This window comes from Heloderma suspectum, chromosome 3, assembly GCF_057233095.1.
Source record: "Heloderma suspectum isolate Gila_16-S chromosome 3, 16-S_ref, whole genome shotgun sequence".
In the NCBI taxonomy this organism is placed as follows: Eukaryota; Metazoa; Chordata; class Lepidosauria; order Squamata; family Helodermatidae; genus Heloderma; species Heloderma suspectum.
Genome location: NC_139460.1, coordinates 7,685,024 through 7,706,111, shown reverse-complemented (window position 1 = coordinate 7,706,111; position 21,088 = coordinate 7,685,024). Strand labels below are relative to the sequence as shown.

The following is a 21,088-nucleotide window of genomic DNA, read 5'->3' as shown; positions in this document are numbered from 1 at the left end:
CAGAATCAGAACTGCTCTGGGGCTCTATCGGCTCAGTTTCCACCCTGACACCTGCCTCCATGGAGATGCTACTTACATGTGTGTAAATAAAGGAAGTGTAACAATAAGGACAACCAACCATTAAGTAGAGAGATGCTACTGCCTCAGGCAGTGAATTTGGAAGGGGCAGTGCTTGTTCCTCTTGAGCCCCATGGCCATTCCCCTTTGCTGGAGGACAGAGCTGTGTGTATTACCTCACCTGACCTCATAAAAATGGCCTATTGCCCTCAGGTGTGGCAGAAGACACTATCGTATCACCTGTATTGACACAGGAGTCCAGATTCTCTATGTGGAACGGGGGAAGAGGGCACCGTCACCTTTGACAGCAAAATGTGCCCTAAGTAGGGATGTACAGAGTTTGTTAAGTCCGTTCCGTCTGGGTTTTGGGGATTGTCTGGCATCTTTCATTCCATCATCCGCTCACTGATGGAATCAGATTTTTTGTTACCAGAATTTTGTTCTACTTACGCTAATTTACATTAGTGCAAGTGCACATTAGTGCTAATGTGAATTAGTGCTAATGTGAATTAGCGCAATTAAAACAAAATTCTGGTAACAAAACATCTGATTCCATCAATGAGTGGATGATGGATTGAAAGATGCCTGATAATCCCCGAAACCCAGATAGAACGGATTTGACAAACTCCATACATCCCTACTCAGGGCACAGTTCAGGACATTTTGCTGAATTAGTGCAAATCCCCACCACCACCAAATGTGAAAAAACAGTCCATAGGTCCGTGAAGTCCATGTGACTTGGAAAAAGCTCGAATCTGCAAGTTGGATCCATAGAAACCTGAATCATTTGAATCTGCTGTGATTTCTCCGACATCCCTAGTCCTAAGACCTGGTTGAGATGATTATTGTTACAAGAATGAGCCTGCATGCTTGCTCCACATGTCTCTTCTTCCTTCACACACAAGAGGATGAAATCAAAAGCTTCTACCATTCCCAGTTACATCCAGACTCAAGGAACAGTGGTTTGTTCAAACAAACCAGGATCAAGCTGCAGTCTGATAGCCTGGTTTGTTCGCTAACGCCAATTCTGAGTTCAGATGCAATGGGAAATTAAGAGTTAGTTCCAAAGCAAAAAGAATGCAATCTTTTCCGCCTCTCACAGGAGGTGTGGTGTTGCATGCACAGCTGAGTTGCACGCAGGCTCATTCTCGTAATGACGACTCATGGGTGTCTCATTACGTCTGAACCTGGCCTGCGTCTCCAGCACTCCTTCCTCCAAAGGAAACCAAACACAGCTCACACTGCCCATGGAATGGCACTCAGGGAGCGGAAGCTCCGCATGGCACAAATTTGGCTCGCCCCATTTTATCAAAGGGGGATAACGCCAGCCTTACCTCCAGTGCCCGAAAGCTGCTATTCCAGGGGTGGGGAACCTCAGCTGCAGGGGCCAAATCTGGCTCTCTTAGGGTTCCAGTCTGGACCCCCAGCGTTCCCCAGATGGCCACGCCCCCTCCCCCTGGCCCCAATAACCAGTCATGTGGTGGTTTCCTGGCTTTTGTGCAGTCCCCCCCATTCTAACAGGTTGAAATGCTTATCTTAAGGCTTAATTACTGGCTTGAGGCTGAAACATGCTGGTATTTGTTTTGTATTTTTGGCCCCACCCCGTTTACCTTTGGCCCCGCCCACCACTGGACTGCAGCCCCCAAGGGTGCATTCAACCCTCGGGCTGAAAGCGGCTCTCCACCCCGCACCACCCCATACTAAGCATATGTGGGGGCACACAATTGCCCAAGGAACCTTGGCTTGCACTTTTGCAGACTGGGCTTACAACACCTGGCATCCAGCCAGGCAACAGTGAGTTTTGGTAGCGCTGCAGAGATTCCTACCCAGACCCCGCCTCCCCACCCTGCCCACAAGGTGCAGACTACACCCACCTGTCCCTCAGGGATTCCGCTCACAGATATTTGGATTTGAAAGCGGGAATTAAGCCAACTTGCTTAAGGCAGTGGAGGGAGCTGCATTTCTTAAATGAGTTTAACAATGCCTTGGGAGTGGTAGATGAGCCCAGGAGACCACAGGAAAGGGAAGCCTTTGCCGTCTCCTCCACCAAAAGGCCTTGCGAATATCCCCCCCCCGCAACCCCCCCTCGCCTCTCACCTAACGGCTGTCCAGCTACCTCTTGCTCAGATCACCACGCATAAAACTTCTCCACGGAATAGTTATATCCCACCTAGGATTTGTGTTATATTAAGCGGCAGAGAAGCCTCACTAATAACAACAACAACAACAATAATACAGAGACGTTCTCCCCCAAGGGCCCCTCTTTCTCCCTTACTCTTATGATGCCACCACAAATCCAAACCTCTGCCCTGGCGCGGCTCGACGGCTCAGTTCCCACCCCCCTGTCTCCCCGCTTCTTTGCCTAGTAACGTTTCCTAAAGTGCGCACACGCGCGCACAGGCAGAGATGGCTTCCAGAGACAGCTTTCTGAGCTCAGGTGGTGTTCCAAGACGGTTAGGGTGGGGGAGAGCAGGCACTGTACTGGCCTAGCCTCCTCCAAGCCTGGATCTGGAGGGGGGGCTACCCCCCAGGAGAGAGAGGGAGAGAGGCAGGTGAAGAAGACCTCTGGGCCTGCTCCAGCTGGACTGCCCCCCACCACCTGCACAGCCATTTTGGAAACATCTACGGAGAGTCTGCAAGCTTTCATACGTAGACATCCATGCACAACATGCTGCTGGTAGTTGGAATGGGGCTGGTTTTGCTTGCACTGAGCTCTTGAGAGAGAGAGAGAGAGAGAGAGAGAGAGGGAGGGAGATTGAGAGAGAGAGAAGCATCCCAGCTAAGAGACAGAATGGTCCCGGGTCTGATCCTCAGTGTCTCCAGCAGCATGTCAGGAATGCCTTGGAGGCCTCACTCAGTAGATTCCAATAGCCAACTCAAGACACAGACGAAAGGGAATTCTTTTCAAAGCTTTAATCCCATTACAGCTTAATGACTCTTTCAGATGCTAATCACCAGCTGCTAAAGCAAAGAAACAGCAGGGAAGCCTAAGTTTCAAGTAGTCAGTTGATTCCCGTTTGAAAGAGAGTCACTTGAAGACCCAGAACTTTGGAGCTAGGGAGAGATCCTCCCTCTTTCCCTTGGGTCCATGGGAGGCGGCAGTTGCTTGCACGCCTCCTTTCTGCGCCCTCCATCGCTTGTCACTCTTTGTGTCTGCGTCGAGTGTCTAGCAAGCCCCCATCCAGCGCTCTCTCACTACCCGGGTCACTATCTATCTCTGGAATGCCAGCAGGAGGGATCTCTGCCAGGTGCTGAGCCTGTGAGGGATGAGCTGGCTCCACTCCCACGGATGGCTGTTCCTCCTCAGAATCAGAACTGCTCTGGGGCTCTCTGAGCTCAGTTTCCACCCTGACACAGCACAACTGAGAAGGAGCTCCATCAGGGAACTTTGTTACTGTATACTCCAGCCTTCCCCAACCTGGCGTCCTCTGGATGTTTTGGACTCCACCCCCCAGCATTCCTGACCACTGGCCAGGCTGGCTGGAGCTGACGGAACTGAAGTCAAAAACTTCTGGAGAGCACGAAGGTGCTTTACTCCAAGAAAAAAACCGGCCCGGCCTACCCCTGCAGCTTTGACTGATTGATACAGACTAGCACATGTGGAGGCAAGCACCATCTGCTAGCATCTGCAGCTCAAGCCGCTGTTCCCATCGTATAGGTGGGACCTGCAGAAAAATGGTGCACTGTGGCGTGCATTTGTTCAGGGTTCCAGCCCACTGTGCCCTTTTCCAGAAGACTCCATTCCATTCCACCCCCCTCTGCTTTTCTATTCTCTCCCACCAAAGTGTCGGACAGCCCTGCAGGGCCACTGAGCACACACAGTCCCCATTGCTCTGTTTTGGGGTCCCCCACTTAGGGTTCTCCCTCCCCCAATGACTGTTTGTGCTTCTGCAAGCCTCAGGGTTCCGCCAGGCCTGTTGCTACCTCCCCTCTTGTGGCTACATGAGCAACAGCACTCGCCACCTGAACACTGGAAATAGAGGGGGTGATGTGGATTCAGGAAACACCGCATTCAGTTCCAGTGTCTCACTTGTAAGATTTGCCACTGTTAAACATTGCCTCACGGAGCTGGTGGCTTTCCACCTTCACTCTGCTCTCTCCAAGTAAATGGATTATTATTTTTTCCATAACCGGGTCTAGTTTTAGGAACAAGAGGTCCTGGGGAGCACAGCCCCCATTTGCTGTTCCCCAAGCCAGCCCTGTTAAGGCGACAGAGCTCTAACCAGGCTTGCTTATCCTTGAAGCTCCCCGCAAACGAAGCCAAAAGGTTATATTAGGGCTCCCTTAGGCAAGAGGAAAAACCCAACTTGATGATTGCCTTATCCTCTCGGAGATATTCTATCTACAGGACTTATCACGCAGACTGAAACTGTAACCTTTGTTCGATGGCACTTGTCTGGCCAGCCATCCAGCTCGTGCAGGGAAAACAAACACAGAGCAGCTGAGTTTACGAGCTAATAAACATCCCGCCTTCTTCGGGACATTTAAAGAGACAAGTGACTAGCTCTCAATGCCACAGAGAAGTCTGAGACTTCTCTGAACATAGCCTACACGGCAGCTGTGCTTTTTCTCCCCCACCCCCCAACACTAACCTAGCAGAGGTCTCTTCGTGCCCTGGAGATCTCCTTTAGAGTTCTGACGGAAACCCAGAGCGGATTCATTGCCCCACTGACATCAGAGCCACCAGCCTCCACTGGGAGCTCACCAAGCTTTCCCTAACCTGATCCCCTCCAGATGTTTGGACTACAACTCCCATGATTCCTGACAACTGGCGATTGTGGCTGGGGCTGATGAGAGTTGAAGTTCAAAACATCCGGAAGGCACCAGTTTGGGGAAGACTAGGCTAACCAAGACGAATCCTGTAGAACAGGGTATGGGGAATTTTGGGGGGTCAGGGGCCACTTTTGACCCCCTGGTTCCCTCCCATAGGCCACACTCCTGTCACTGCACCAGAATATTCGCTGGGAGCAAAAAAAGTTGGCAGTTTGCTGCTGAATTTTGGCAGCAAACTGCTACGGAGGGTTAAAAAGCCCAAATTCTCCTTTTTAACCCTCTGCAGCGGCTTGCCGCCAAACTTCAGCAGCAGACCGCCAACTTTTTTGCTGCCGCGAATGTGGGCAGTGCGGTGGTGGCAGGCATCCCGTGGGCCATGTGTTGTCTAGCCTGGCCTTAGAGGTAAAAAAACAAAAATTAAGCAAAGGAAGGCAGAAAATAGGATTCTCTGCAAGGCAAGCATGGCCAGAACAACAGACAGAACCCGTGCGCACAGGTGTCGTTTCAGGGAAGGATTCTCCTGACTGTAAAAGAAGAGATCTTTAGATTCAAATTATGCAGCTGCCACAGAGAGGCGAGTCCTGTTGGGGAGGAGTTCCCCATTGCTGGACTCTAGAACTGGAGATAAGCGGAGCCAGCCCGTGCCAAAACAAGCTGGCCGTAGCAAACGTGCAGAGGAAAGTGTGCAACTGTGCATGCTCCTGATAAAGAATGCCCTTTGGCATGGATCTGCCGCTGCAGTCATCATCCCGTGTTCACCTGCAGGCCAACAGTCCTCAGGGCAGAAGTACATGTCAGAAAGCAGATTGCAACCCAGTGGGTGCCTTGCAGTGACAGGTACGGAATCTGCGGGGGACAATCCGGGCAGTGCGGGGGAGGGAGAAGAGGTGCTTAGCCCTTCCTACGCCTGCCATTCCCCTTGAAAATCCAGTGTGTGTTCTTGTTGTTTTAAACTGTCCCCCCACAACTCAGGTGCTTTCCCTAACCTGCTGTGCTCCAGACAGATTGGGACTACAACTCCCGCTGCCCCCAGCCAGCATGGCCAAGGGTCAGGAACACTGGTCGTTGTAGTCCAAACATCTGGAGGGCACCGGGTTAGGAAAGGCGGGAGTAGATCCTGTTAGGCAAGGTGGGGTATTCCAGGGTCTTTTTGCCGGTCCAGCTCCACTGAGACACACTGACCCAGACTTCCTCTGGCCCTCTGCAGCAGTGGTCCTGAGTCGCACGGTTATGCGCCAACCCCGCAGGGTGCAGCCAAGACCGTCAAGCAGACTCACGAGCTGTGTTTTGCACCAAGGGCCATGTACGTTCTTCCAGCGACCTGCCCTCCCGGCTGCTGTAATAGAAGTCAGGGGAACAGTCTGCTTGGTGCAACAGTGGTCGATCTTCTTGCATTACTGCTAGGGCTGCACTGAATATTCTGCAACTTCAGTATTTGCTTTGGAAGTAGCACATTTGATAAAGCTGAGGAAGTTACGAAAAAATAAATTCTTGTTTCATTGAACATGTTTCAATGCCATTTGTTGCCCTGTTGTTCCCCTGGCAACTGCTCTTTGGCATCCGTTGCCCTCACTTGCCCACACTGCTGTTTGAATCCCGCAGACAGTGGCAACCCATGTGGCTTTGTTTTGACTTTTGAGGTCATCGCAGCAAACGTAGCATCAACAAAACCACACGGTGCACTATGGCCACAGAATCCAAACAGCAGCGTGGGCAAATGACATCAGGGGCAGTGATGGCAAAGAAGGAAAATGGTGCCCAGAAGAATGGCAAGGACACACAAATGTGTTCATGATGGGGTGCTGAAGATTAGGGACAGGCAGATCTGTCTGTTTACAATCCATATCACTTTTCCATCCCCGTTCTTGACATTAATTTTTTTTTTTAATCTGTATAGAAATTTGCATTTAAATACATTGAAAATATTTTCAAATATTTGGGAAGTGCAAAATCCAGTGGATAGCTAAGTTCCAATCCATTCAAACATTCTTACGGAAAACCAAAGGTACTTTAAGACTCACAAAGACAAGGCAAGCCTGTGTCAGGAAGCCAGAGAGAACAGAACAGGTTGCCATACTCACTCGGACTGGGAAGTAGTCCCGGAAATATCTCCACATGGCCCAGTTTCTGACCCACTGTGATCTTCTACCACCTTCCGAAAAACAGATTGAGCACATCAGAAACAGTGGGGGGAGAATCCAAGCAAGGAATGAGCAGCCAAGGTGTGCAAGGAAATTTAATTTCCCAACCATCATAGAATAAGGCCAATGCATATGTTCCTGAGTGAGACCATTGATCCATCTGTCCCAGGATTATCTATTCTGACTAGTAGCAGGTCTCAGAAAGGATTCATGACCATCGCCTGCTGCTTGAGAACCTTTGCAAATTGGAGATGCCAAGACTTGAACTTGGGACCATTCGCATACAGAGCAGGTCTGCTACTGTTGAACTATAGCCCTTCTCCATTGGGATTTAAAACAACCATATCTGTAGCACAGGTCAAGAAAAATCTCAACCATCTGGTTCCTGCTGGCCCCCAAGGAACCCAAGGCAGCTTACATGGGCCTCCTCTTCTTGTCTCTCAGTGACTTTTCTGTTGGCACTCACCACTCGAGTTCGCTATTAGAGGGAGTGATAGCTAAGTGGAACCTCCTAGTTCAGGGGGAGAATAACTCTGAATACTATGTCGGAGTGTATATGCAGCAGGAGGGCTGTTGTCTTGGCTGTGTTTAAAATATTTAAATGATGATGCTAAAAAAGGCAACAACCCTTTAAATACAAAATTAGAAGAAGCAACAGTTAAAAGACAACTAACTGAAACAGTTGTCTTAAAGTACCATTCCAATACAGGTGAAACACAAAAACGTCAGTGACAAGTTAAAACCAAAAAATGTAAAAAATACAGAATATGGGCTAGCATCAATTAGAAGTGGGCTGAAACATCCACTTCTAGCCCGGGTGAGAGTCAGGCACACCTCCCATGGAAGGGTATTCCATAAGGAGGGGGCCAGAACAGAAGAGGCTTTGTCCCTTGTGCCTGCCAACCTGACAGATTTCACCAGTGAGCATATAAGCAGAGCTTCTGTGGCTGCTCTTGGGGCCCAGGCAGGTTCCTAAAGGAACCAGCAGTCCTTCCAACCTGCTGATCACGGCTGGAGAACAGGGTACCAGCCTAGATGGACCCCAGGTCTGATCCAGCAAGACTACCAATTAGCAAGGTTAGAATTGCCCCGCTACAATATTTAAAGGTCAAACCCAGGCTGGTATTAACTACACCACAGTCTACACGGCTTACCTTTTTTCGGAGTGTTCCAGTCAAACACGAACCACACCAAATACATGGCTGCAATGACCCAGCAGTCGGTACAGAGGATGTACATGAGGATAACGGTGGAAGCTACACCTGGGGCAGGTAGAAGAAGGGGGAAAGGAAGCCAAATTAATTCATTTTGCCAAGAAGGGATTCGTGTTGGCACACACATGCCTTTTGAACCATTCCAGTTAAGGATTTCCCAACCCCCAAGGTAAATTGGATTTCACTGTTTAAGGCTTTGGTGACATCACATCAGGCATAAGCCTCCTGCAGGGCTCCAGGAAAAGGCTGGCTTCCTCCAAATTACTCCAAGGAGATATATTCCCTGCCAGACTCAGCATTGACCTAGATCATACAGATTCTTTCAAAAAGAAAGCTGTCTATCCTCTAGCTGAGCCTTCCCCCGCCTGGTGCCCTCCAGATGTGTTGGACTGAGAAGCCCATCATTCCCAGCCAGCATGGCCAATGGGTTTTGCAGTCCAACACATCTGGAGGGCACCAGGTGAGGGAAGGCCAAAAAAGCCCTTAGAGCACGGGGGGGGGGGGACAACTCCCATCACCCCTTCCCATTGGCTATGCTAACTAGGGGCGATGGGAGTTGCAGTCCAACAACCATTGGAGGGCCACAACTTGCCCACCCCCACCCCCATCTTAAAGCATTTGCCCCATCATTATTCATGGAATATGCAAACAGAGGATTTTGTGGGTTTTCTCACAGCCAAGGATTCTGGGATGTACACTGTACCACAAATCCATATTCTGCTTGTGAGCAATGTTTTTTTTGTTTTTTTTAAGTACTTCTATTCTGGATCCTCAGGTCAGGTGTTCACTTTTGGATCTGAGGAATACGGTGATGGAGAGGGGGAAGAGATGGTTACACTTTCTTCTGCAACCACGTGGTGCAGGAGTTTATTTCTTTTTCTGCCCAAAAAGCAGAGTCAAAACAGGAGGATTCGCAGGATGCTAAACTTCCACAGGGCATGGAGCTCTATCGCAGACTTTCCCCACCTGGGTTCTTCTGCTGTTCTGAACTAAGAACGTAAGAAGAGCCCTGCTGGATCAGACCCAGGGTCCACCTAGGCCAGCATTCTGCTCACACAGCGGCCAACCAGCTGCCCACGGGAAACCCGCAAGCAGACATGAGTGCTCCTGCCCACGTTCCCCAGAAACTGGTGTATGTAGGCTCACTGCTTCGGATACTGGATGTGGTGGCATAGAGCCACCAGGGCTAGTAGCCATCAACGGCCACGTCCTCCAGGAATGTATCCACCCCCCTTTTAAAGCCATCCAAATTGGTGGCCCTCACTACATCTTGTGGTAGCAAATTCCATAGTTGAACGATGTGCTGTGTGAAGAAGGACTTCTAGGACTACAGCTCCTATCATCCATGAACATTGCTTGTGCTGGCTGGGGCTGATGGGATTTGTGGTCCAGCACACCTGGAGGGGCCCCAGTTGGGCAAAGGCTACTTTACATCAGAGGGCCCACAGAAGCGATTCCCTCCTCCATGAACTTCTACACGGATGGCACCAGTGTAAGAACTGGACAGACAAGCCCTGTCGGCACAGCATGGTGTGTGCAGCCCTCCAAAGGATGTCAGACTTCAACAGCCAGTATGGTATAGTGGTTAGGGTGTTGGACTGGGACTTAGGAGACCCGGGTTCTAGTCCCCATGATGCTCACTGGGTGACTTTGGGCCAGTCCCCAACTCTCAGCCTAACCTACCTCACAGGGTTGTTGCGAGGGTAAGATGGAGAGGAGGAGGAGGACCATGTATGCTGTCTTGGGCTCCATGGAGGAAAGGTGGGATACAAATGTAACAAATAAATTCCCGTCAACCAACATGGCCTATGGCTAGGAATGCTGGGAGTTAAAGTCCAAAACATCTGGAGGGAACGAGGCTGGGCAAGGCTGATGTAGCGAGTGTTTGAGGGCGGGGGGGGAGTCAGGGTTGTGCCTCTTGACCCTACAAGTTCAAGAGATGCTGTGACGCTACAAACTGTAAGCACGGCCAAGTGGATGCACAGGCAGTGGTGGCTGGCAGCTCCCATGCCAATGGGGTGATGCATCTGCTCCAGGTTCCAGACAGAACTCTTAAGGAGCTACCAATCTCATTATTAAACAATGACTATAAGATATTTGCAACAATTTTGGCAGAAAGACTCAAAAAATATTGCAGGAGTTTGTATATGAGGATCAAAGTGGTTTCTTACCAAGGAGACAGGAACCGTCTTGAATATGGTGGAATATTTGGAAAAACACCCAGAAAAACAAGCAGCTCTGATCTTTTTAGATTCAGAGGAAGCATTTGATAATCTGAACTGGAAATTTTTAATTAAGACTTTAGAAGAACTGGACTTTGGAGAAAACTTTATAAAGTCGGTGAAATCGGTATATACCGATCAAAAGGCTCAAATAATTATAAATGGGGATTTGACTAAACCTTGTGAGATACAGAGAGGAACAAGACAAGGCTGCCCATTGTCACTGCTACTGTTTATATTGGGTTTAGAATTATTGAACAGAGATATAAGACAAGATGATCGAATTACAGGAATAAAGATTAAAAAGGAGAAATATAAGCTAAGGGCTTTTGCAGATGACTTGGTGTTTATGTTGGAAGAACCTAGAAGCAATGCATAGAAGAGAATTTGATAGCATGCATAAATGGATAAGATATAAGGATTTACTGGAACTGTCACAAGGGGAATATAAGTTAAAATCAAGGGAAAGCTCATTGGAAGAACCATCACTGGTTTTCATATTTGCAAATTAAAGAAAGGTTTAAAATAGATGAGAAAAATGGTGGATTTGAAACAGAATCTGAGTTTGAAACAGCACTGTGTACAAATGATGAACATGCTATTGCTAAACTGTATAAATTACTGTTAAGGTGTGAGAGAAGATGAACAAGTAAAAGATTGTATGAGAAAATGGACACAAAATGTTGGTCATATTATATCAATGGAAGAGTGGGAAAGTATGTGGGGAAAAGATTTAAAATTTACTTTATGTACAAAAGATAATATTTATAAGATGATGTATAGATGGTATATGTCACCGTTTAAATTGTCTAAAATGTATAAAGGTGTTTCTGGAAAATGTTGGAAATGTGAAGACCAAGAGGGAACGTTTTATCATTTATGGTAGACTTGTAAAAAAGCTAAAATATTTTGGAAACGAATACAGTCTTTAGCTCAAAGAATATTAAAGACTACTATAGAACTAAAGCCAGAAACTTTTTTTATTGGGACTAACAGATAAAAAGGTAAAAGAGAAGGGGGGAACCCTCTTTCTCTACATGACAACGGCTGCAAGGCTATTGTATGCACAAAAGTGGAAGAATGAAATAATACCAACTGTGAACGAGTGGATCATGAAAATGATGGAGCTGGCAGAGATGGCAAAACTTAATTAGAGAAGGGTCAACAACTAAATGTATGTTAGACTGGAAACCTTTTATAGAATGTGTACAAGAAACAGAGAAAAATGATATCTATGTATGTGGATTTTGAACTTTGAGATGGTTCTCTTTCTTGTTGTTGTTGTTGTTAAAATTAGGAGAGAAATAAGATAATGTCTGTGAACTCAATGTATGATATACAACTAAGATAAGAAATAGAGAATAATAAGCATTTGTTGTGTAAGGGGAGGCAAAGGTAGATATCTTACAATCTTAAGAGATACTTTAGTGTATGTGTATTGTGTGTTCATGTTGTTGCTGTTTTGTTTTTCTTTTTTTAAATAAAAAATAAAAAATATTATATCAAAAAGAAAAAGAACTCTTAAGGAGCCATCCAAGGTGCAGAAGCACCCTGGACAGCTCTTTTAGAGTTCTGACTGAAACCCGGAGCAGATTCATCGCCCCACTCGGAGCTGCCAGCCACCACTGTGCACAAGGGACCCAGCTCTACATGGCTCATATACATGCAGAGAGAAGTCTGTTCACAGGGTTGGGGGTGGGAGGAGGACCACTGGGCACAATCTCAGCCCCTGCTCCAGATGTCCAGTGCACACATCATGTCACACAAACAGGGCTAATGATAAGGTGGCATCAGCATAGGTCCTGCAACCGCTGAGGGGGCTCAAGCTAGCGGCAGTCCCTGAAGAAGTCATGACCAGCACCCAGCAACAGACCTGCAGCTTCCAGTTCCCAGAACACACTGGAGGCAGCGCAACAGAATATGAGTCCTTCCCATCTCACGCGGCTGGTTTTGCGCAAAGCACTCTGCCAGGCCTTTTGGTTGCTACAGCGATTTCCTCCAAAGCCAAAATTGATTTATTTAGCAATAATCGCTGCGTTGCGCTAACATGGTTTTGAAGTTTGACAGAACCATTGTAGGGCAGCAATGCTATGCTCACTTATCCAGGAGTAAGCCCCACTGAATAAAACCACGTTCGAAGACCCTCCCCAGGAAAATAAGTATGGTGTCATCACTGCTGATTTTTTTTTTTTAACCAAAAGCCTGAAGAGACATTTATGCCAGTCGGCATTTGGGGCTTAAAAATCCTTAGCACAAGTGTGTGTGGGCTTGTGCGCGCATGCATGTTAAATTTTATGGTTTTAATTGTTGTGAACCTCCCAGAGAGCTTCGGCTATTGGGCGGTGTAAAAATCTAATAAATAAAAGTAAATAATTGTAATTTGTACGTTTATGTATTTGTGATATGATAAGCTGCCTTGTGAGGACAGTGTGCCCTGGAAGGTGGGTTTAAATAAAACTTTTAAAGAAATAATACATGGAAGTTCTCTAATCTTATTCACACAACAACCCTGTGAGGCTGGTTCTCCTGAGAATGAGAGACCTTGCGCCTGTCTGATCTTTGTGAATAAGCAGAGGCTTGAACCCAGGCTTCCCTGGGTCCATGTCCACCACATCACCCTGGGAAAGGGCCGTGGCTCAGTGGCAGAGCCCCTGCTTTGCATGAAGAAGGAGCCAGCTTCACTGAGGCAGGGCTGGGAAAGCTCCCTGGGTTGAAACCCTGCAGAGCTGCTCCAAGCCCATGCAGGCATTACGGAGCAAGATGGACCAGTAACCTCACATGTGGCAGTTTGCGAGATACCAGTGCAAAATACCAATAGCCAAATATCGCCTCCTCCCAATACTCCTTAGCACCTATTTTTAAACCTTGCCGATTTAAGTCCCCAAGTGTTATGCCTGAAATAACCTTCTAGTACAGCCTTCCCCAACTCGGCACTCTCCATACGAGTTGTACCGCAACTCCCATCGTCCCCACCCTGCATGGCTGGGGGTGACGGAAGTTGCAAACCAACACCTATGGAGGCCACCAGGTTGGGTAAAATGCTACCAGCAGAATCCTGCTGCATTTAACCAACCGCACAGCCTAAACAAAGCCTTACAAGTCCTGCACAGCAGAAGACAAGAGGAACAGGCAGGAAGTCGAGGCCTGCGGGCGGGCACAGCAACGCCGTGTGCAGCCGGCACGGCATCGCTGCCTCTCCAAGTCCACCTCTCAGAAGCCATGCCTGGTGTATGCAAAGAGGATCCAGACCTGCCCCCCAGAACGAGAGCTCAAGCGCACTCTGTCTGCTGCCACGAACTGCAGCCGGAGTGATCAAAAGGCATGTTTACACGCCGAGAGACTCCGAGGCTGCGTGGGCATGGCAGGTGGCTATGCAGAGCAGCAAAATGCCACGCTGCTCCCCAAAGTGCAAGGGCTATATGCCAGCAGGGCGGGCACGGGAATGTAGGGCAAAGAGCGCCAGAGCCCTGGGCGAGGTAGACCGAAGGCCAATCCGGTCCAGCATTCTGTTCACACAGTGGCCAACCAGATTGTCAGGGTGGAAACTGAGCTGATAGAACCCCAGAGAAGTTCTGATTCTGAGGAGGAACAGCAATCCGTGGGAGAGGAGCCCGTTCATCCCTCACAGGCACAGCAGCTGGCAGAGATTCCTCCTGCCAGCACTCCTGAGACACATAGCAATCCTAGCAGTGAGAAAGTGCAGGAGTGGGGCTTGCTGGATGCTCGACGCAGACGCAGGGAGCGAAGAGCGATGGAGGCCGCGGAAAGGAGGTGTAGCGCCCGTTTGGCATGCGAGCAACGGCCGCCTCCCATGGACCCAAGGGAAAGAGGGAGGATCTCTCCCTAGCCCATAAGTTCAGGGTCTTCAAGTGATTCTCCTTCAAATGGGGATCAACTGCCTACTCGGAGCTTAGGCTACTCTGTTGTTCATTGCTTAGTCGCTGGTGATTAGCATGTGAAAGAGTCATTAAGTTGTAAAAGGATTAAAGCCTTGAAAAGAATCCTTTCGTCTGTGTCCTGAGGTGGCTATTGGAGTGTACTGAAAGAGGCCGCTAGGGCGCTCCTGACACAGATGCCCCATCAGAAGCCCACAAGCAGGGCATGAGTGCAGCAGCACCCTCCCACCCATGTTCCCCAGCAACTGGTATACAGAGGCATAGTCCCTTCGATACTGGAGGTAGCACAGAGCCATCAGGGACCAGATGCCATCGATAGCCACATCCTCCATGAATTTGTCTACTCCCCTGTTAAAGCCAACCAAGTTGTGGCCATTTCTACCTCTTGTAGAAGTGAATGCTATAGGTTAATATGTACTTTGTCCTGAATTTCCCACCATTCAGCTTCACTGGATGACCCTGGGGTTCCAGTATTATGAAAGAAGGAGAAATATTCCCTTCCTGATGATCCCCAGCATGGGATTTGCTCTTTTCACAGGAGCTGCACACTAGGCTGATGTTTTCATTAAGCCGAATGCAAGCTGGGAATCTCAGCAAGCTGGATCCTGCTTGTCCTCTTTTGCACAACCTGCCATTTCAGACTTCTCCTCCAGGAATTTGTCCAACCCCCTTTTAAAGCCATCCAAATTGGTGGCCATCACTGCATCCTGTGGAAGTGAATGCCATAGTTTAACTCTGTGCTGTGTGAAGGGGGGCTTCCTTTTATCGATCCTGAAGCTCCCACCCATCAGCTTCATGGGATGACCCCGGGTTCTAGTATTACACAGAGAAGGAGAAAAATCCTTCCCTATCTACTTTTTCTACTAAAACATGCATAATTTTATACACCTCTATCATGTTCCCCCTTACTTGTCTTTTTTTCCCAAGCTAAAAAGTCCCGAACGTTATAATCTTCCCCATAAGATTGTTGCTCCAGCCCCTTGGTCTTTTTAGTTGCCCTTTTCCAGCTGGGGGGGAGGGCTTCTTTCATTGGGAAAGCAGCACAGAAGGAAAGAAGAAACACACACACACCATGCCCCCAAATCTGAATCATTCCCTTCCACAATGAATAGTTTTAAAAACACAAGGGGAGACCTGATCGGGAGTCTCCGGCTGCCACATCAAGCCTGGCCCTTGGTTTGCAAATTTCCATTCATTTCTCGCTTCCATTTGTGCACAGCACCTGCCACCAGCGCAGCATATTGAGGCTCAAAAGTGGCGGAAGCTGGTTTGGGAGACCATTTTTGCCTGAAAAAGGAAATAAAGATATAATGCGTAGACCCAGGCAAAAGCAGGAGAAAGGCCTACACGGACACAGAGCAGGCACTACGAACCCCAAGAGGGGAGGAGAGGCAGATACTGGAAGTTTCCTCTTCTGTACCCTCCCAATCCCGGCATCTTCCGATGAAGCTGCAGCTGTTTTCTTGAACTCAAGACTCCAGCCATTTCCTCAGATCAGAGCAGGAAAACCATCATCTTCAGTTGCTCGGCAACCAGCCTCGGGAATGCAGCTTTTCTGCCGTTACCTGGCAGAGGGGTGGAACAGGGCCAAGGACATTTGAGGCTGCCCTGCTGTGCCCTTGGGCATAATGCTCAGCATGGCTATGGAAGTTGCGAGGAGCCCCTCCCCCTAGAACCAAGTGCCTCCAGACACAACTAGCCTTTACTGAGCTCTCTGATAAAAATGTGACTGGGGACTTGAGACAAAATGCTGTGGGGTGTGCTTAGCCTAGCTCTTAACAGGAGTGCTCCAGCTAGCCTGAAAAAGGAGCCCCGTAGTGTTGTTTGGGGCTTGCAAAGGACACCTCCTTTCCTTCCCTTATACACCTGCTGCCAGTCCCGACTCCCAAACCAGAGCACTTTAGTGCTGCATAATGGGCAGGAGCAGGGGTCTAAAAAGTGGGCAAGGGAAAAGGCTCCCTTTTCCTTTCCTCCCTTCTGAAACCTGCCTGTATAGTGCAAGACAGGAAGTTTAACTTTACGGCAGCCTTCTCCAACCTAGTACCTTCTAGATGTGTTGGACTACAAGTCCCATCATCCCAAGCCAGCATATAGTCCACATTTCTGGAGGGCACCAGGTTGCAGAAAGCTGCCTTATGGGAATCATCCACCAAACACTTTAAATGTGCAAAGTGATTTACATCGTAAAAACCTCTGTGTACCCCCACCACCACCACCAGGTTTGCAGAAACCACTGCCTTGTTTTTGGGTGGCTCTGTTTTGTTCCAAGAACTGAGCTGACAGCCCTCAGACCAATCAAGTTCAGCATCAGAGGGAACAAAGTGGACCTGTAACAAAATGTTGCAGCGTACGCATCCTCACCTGCTAGCAAGGGTGATCCTGCTCAGGTCCTCCTCTATGGATACTATGAACTTTAATAAACTTACGCAGCCCATTCCACTTCCCTCACCCCACCCCCAGTTTGCCATTTTGCTTTTCCATGAACGTGCAGCACTCCACAGCTCTTGAGCATGTTCAGTCCAAATTGGGCTGATTTTTGCCCCCTTAAGTTTTGGTTCCTAAAAGGGTTTTGTCTTTCTGCGAACCTTGAAGCTCCCCCGCATATGCCGAGGCCTCCCTCTTGTTTCTCCATGTCCATTTGGGCTCAAATCCTGTTAGCATGCACAACCTGGATTTGCTGTTAGCGAGAGGAAGGCTGATGAACGTTCCAAGATGTTTGGGGTTGTGTACTTGGGCATTAAAGTCTGTAATTCTGTTACATGTTGTTAGAAATCACACTCTTCTTCTAGTCCTCAGTCTACCACCAATCAGCTCCATCGGGCAACCTCACATTCTAATATTAGACCAGCAACGCCCATGTTTGCCCTCTGGCATTGGAGAAACATCCACCTATTTATTCAGCACTATCTGCTTACAAGGCAAGTTTATAGGCCAGTCAAAGAGAGGCAGGTGTCCCCCCCCAAATACACACTTCCCCACCCCGACGCCAAGGACATGACAATCTAAAGCTTTCCCCCAGGGGGACAGAGGAAGGCGGAGAATTAATAGGTAACAAGGGAGGATGTCAGATAAATATATGATCCTTTCAAGCATTAGCAGGGCACGTGTGAGACCGGGGGGGGGGGGGGGGGAGAGAGGAAGCTCTCTTCGTACATTCTAATGGGCATGTGTAGCTGGGGGAGCCACCTGCCATGGCAAAATTGTCCTGCCCCCACCCCAAGCACCCATTAATTTAGCCCAAGTCTGATCATAAGAAGAAGGCTTTGGTTACCCACACTTAGATTTTGTTGCCATTGGAATGGAAAAAAAATGGTGGAGGGCATTGAGCAAGGTCTTCGCTAGAGTATTTAAAAGCTTGGAGATGACCAGCTGATTGGTTCAAACTGATGTGGAACCCAGCCCCCAGCTCCCACCCCCTGCCCAGTGAGCGGCCTTCATATGTCACAAAGTGTTTGGGGAAAAACAAAGCCGACTTCATAGCAAATTGAAATTTAGGTTGAAAGCAGTTAGATATCAAGCTTCTCCAACCTGGTGCCCTCCAGATGTGCTGGACTACAACTCCCAGCACCCCCAGCCAGCCATGTGTGGGAATTGTAGTCCAACACATCTGAAAGGCGCCAGGTTGGGGAAGCTTGTCCGAAACCCATTCCCACACAGATAATTCCCTCCATACCAGGGGTGTGAAACCTCTTTCAGCTCGAGGTCCAAATTCCATTTTGGAGAAGCAATTGTGGGCTGCATTCCAGTGGTGGGAGGAGCCAAAGGAAAAGGGGGGGCAAAAATCACCACCATATTTTAGCTTGAAGCTCTTACTGCCACTAACCAAGCCTTAGGAGAGGCATTTCAACCTTTCAGAATGGGGGGAAACCTTCACAAAAGCTGGAAAACCACCAGATGATTGGTGGCTGGGCGGGCGGGGAAGCATGTGGGCCACAGGAAGAGGCATGGCCTTCTAGGAAACCCAGTGGGCCAGACTGGGATCTCCAGAGTGCCGATTTGGCCCCTGGGCATGAGGTCCTGCACCCCTGCTTTACATGCTTGCCTTCTCCAACTCTCAAGCCACCAAGTTCTCACCACTACCAACCCAACCATCAGCACAGTCTTCCCTCGGCTCGCCCTGCCTCCCAATGACCTGATCATTATGTACTCCCAAACCATCCCCTTCCCCACCTCTCCAAACACAAAGCTCAAACTTGGCTTGTTATATTACTATTTCTCAATTGAGGGCGGGGAGAGGGAAGGGAATACAAGCATAACAGCCTGTGGTTACTGGAGGATAAGTGGAAAAGAACATATGAAAACAATTCCTGTACATTAGGCAGGTGTCTCCGTTTCTGCTCGCCAAGGCGACTGTTCCATCTCCTTCTGGCAAAGGTGATGAGAGGAGTTCCAGCCTTCCTCTATAGCAGGAGTGGGCAACATGCAGCCCGCAAGCCATACATGGCCCCCCAGCCCCCCGCTGCCTGTTGCTGCCATAGCAGCAAAGGAAGTAGTGTGGTTTGTCGCCAAATTTTAGCAGTAGGACAGTGGCTGAGGAGGGACAAACGCAGCTTTAAAACAAGCTAAGCTTGGTCCTTGTCAGCTGGCATCACATCGTCAAAATTCAGCAGCAAGCTGCCGAACGGTTTGCTGCTGACACAAAACCAAATTTTGGTGGCAAGAGCTGGCCTCCAGGCAGTCCAGGAGATGGAAATTGGACCCCAGAACCCACCAAAGTTGCCCAACCCTGCTCTGTAGCAAGGGTGGGGGATTTACAGCCCTTCAGAAGCTGTTGGGACTTCAGCTCCTATCAGCACCAGCCGAGCAGGGCCAATGTTCAGGGGTGGGAGTTGGACTCCAAGAACATCTGGTGGGAGGCCTACAGGTTTCCCACCCCTGTTCTATAGTTTGGAGGTAAGGAAGGGGTTGGGATGTTCCCCAAACTCGCACTGAGCTTGAGAAGGCATTGCACGGTGAGGGTGGACATCCTGTTGTGGCCATTTTGATGGCGGGCCTTCTCCAAAACAATGTTTGTTTCATTTCTATAGTACCCAACAGTCAAAGCTCTCTGGGTTGTTCACAAGCCCTACGTATCTCCTTGAATTTCAAAATCACAGCCTGATGGCAGGAATCAAGGCTTCGATCCTATGTCCTCTTATGTGGGAGTAAGCCCCACTGAACACAATTTACTGTTGAATAAATATGCAAAAGGATTGTGCTGGCTGGGAGGGGCAAAGCCCCAACACCCCCAAATTTCATCTTGGCTTCCCAGGCCAGCCAACGTTTACGGATCCCTCCTGGAAGCAGCCCTTGGTGGCAAAGTCACCGGCATCCTTGAACAATCCAACAGACCACGCTAAAAGCATTGAGCCTTTGAGACAGAAAAGAACCACATACCCATGACGAGGAAGGACAGCACCCATTGCAGCACTGAGATGATCTGCAGTTGCTTCTCGACTTTTGACTTGGACAGCCAGGACAGATCCTGAAGAGCTGAGAGGATGCTGGACCCTGTGCCTGGAGACAGAAAGATGGAGAAAGAAGTTGGGCAGCAGCTCCTTTGCAAAAGGCTTCTCCACAAAAAGAAAGATCGTGTAGTGCAAGGGTGGGCAGAAAGTAGATATCTGGAGATATCTACTGAAATCCAATTTTGGATTTCAGCTCCCAGCATTCCTGATCATTGGCCATGCTGGCAGGGGTTTCTGGGAGTTGAAGTCCAGAACATCTGGAGATCCGTCTTCTGCCCACCCTGATGAAGTGTATTGCTATTGCCATCTCTCAGCTGGCAACCACTTTTTAAGTGTAGGAACTAACATACGAACCATAGCCACTTGATAACCTAACCCCTGGAGAACATCGGAAGAGCCCTGCTGGATCAGACCAAGGGTTCATCTACTCCAGCATTCTGTTCACAGAGGCCTACCTTGTCCTACCATTGGCAGCAAAGACTTTTTTTTTTTTAATTCAGCAAGCCTTTAACATACAAGCTGGTCTGTTGCTACAGGAGGTTTTCAATTGGTTGGTGCCATTTATTACTTTCATTGTTGTGTTACTGGGTTTCAGGGGCGTCATTAAGAATGGGCCCACCTGGGCTCAGGCCCCGGATCTTTCGAGCTGTCCTAATTGCCATTTTTTTAAAACATTTTCCCATTGACTTGCATTGGAAAACAAAAATGGCCGTAACTTTTTTAGTTTGTAAAATAAATTGATGGAATTTGGAGGCTTGGTAGCCCCCCTGGAACTGATTTAATCTGCCAAATTTCAGGCAGTTAGGCCTAGTGGTTTTTGTGCTAGCCACAGGTAATATTTACTATTTTCAAGAAAATCTGTCATAGCGAAGAGCTATATATTTTTTGTGCTTCCACATACATGCATGGAATTTGGGGACCTGCCAGCCCCCACAGAGATGACTGAGCCTGCCAAATTTCAGGCAGTTATGTCCAGTGACTTTTGTGCTAGTCACAGGTAGGGATGGCGGAAATTCCTCCATGGACCCCAGCGAGGCCGGATTCAAAAGAATCCGGCCTCCGGAGTCTGTGGAGGAACGGAGTACTTACCTTCACCTCCCATTGAAGTCCTCCTTGGCCAGTTCCTGCCCACCGCCGGCTCCGGAGCGCCAGCGATACAGCCGCCATTGCCGTATCTCTGACTGATGCTGACTCCACTCAGAATGCAAATGGTGTCCAGTACGCCATTTGTGGCCGTAAAGGTCTTAGATTAAGCTAAATGCAGCTGTAAATGGCTGCACTTAGCTTAAACTAAGCGCTTTACAGCTGCAAATGGCATCCGCTACGCCATTTGCATCT

At 48.7% G+C, this 21,088-nt stretch overlaps 1 protein-coding gene across 2 annotated transcripts in view; it reads right to left on the bottom strand.

Annotated features, from left to right (window-relative positions):
• Window positions 1–21,088, bottom strand: part of DGAT2 (diacylglycerol O-acyltransferase 2) — a 58,022-nt gene that overhangs the window by 13,013 nt on the left and 23,921 nt on the right. For both annotated transcript variants that reach the window (XM_084842430.1, XM_084842431.1), the window contains exons 2-4: window positions 19,680–19,799; window positions 8,126–8,233; window positions 6,912–6,982 (exon numbers count right to left, since the gene is read on the bottom strand). In XM_084842430.1, coding sequence (XP_084698556.1) covers window positions 6,912–6,982; window positions 8,126–8,233; window positions 19,680–19,799 — 299 coding nt within the window. The remainder of the gene's footprint in view (window positions 1–6,911; window positions 6,983–8,125; window positions 8,234–19,679; window positions 19,800–21,088) is intronic.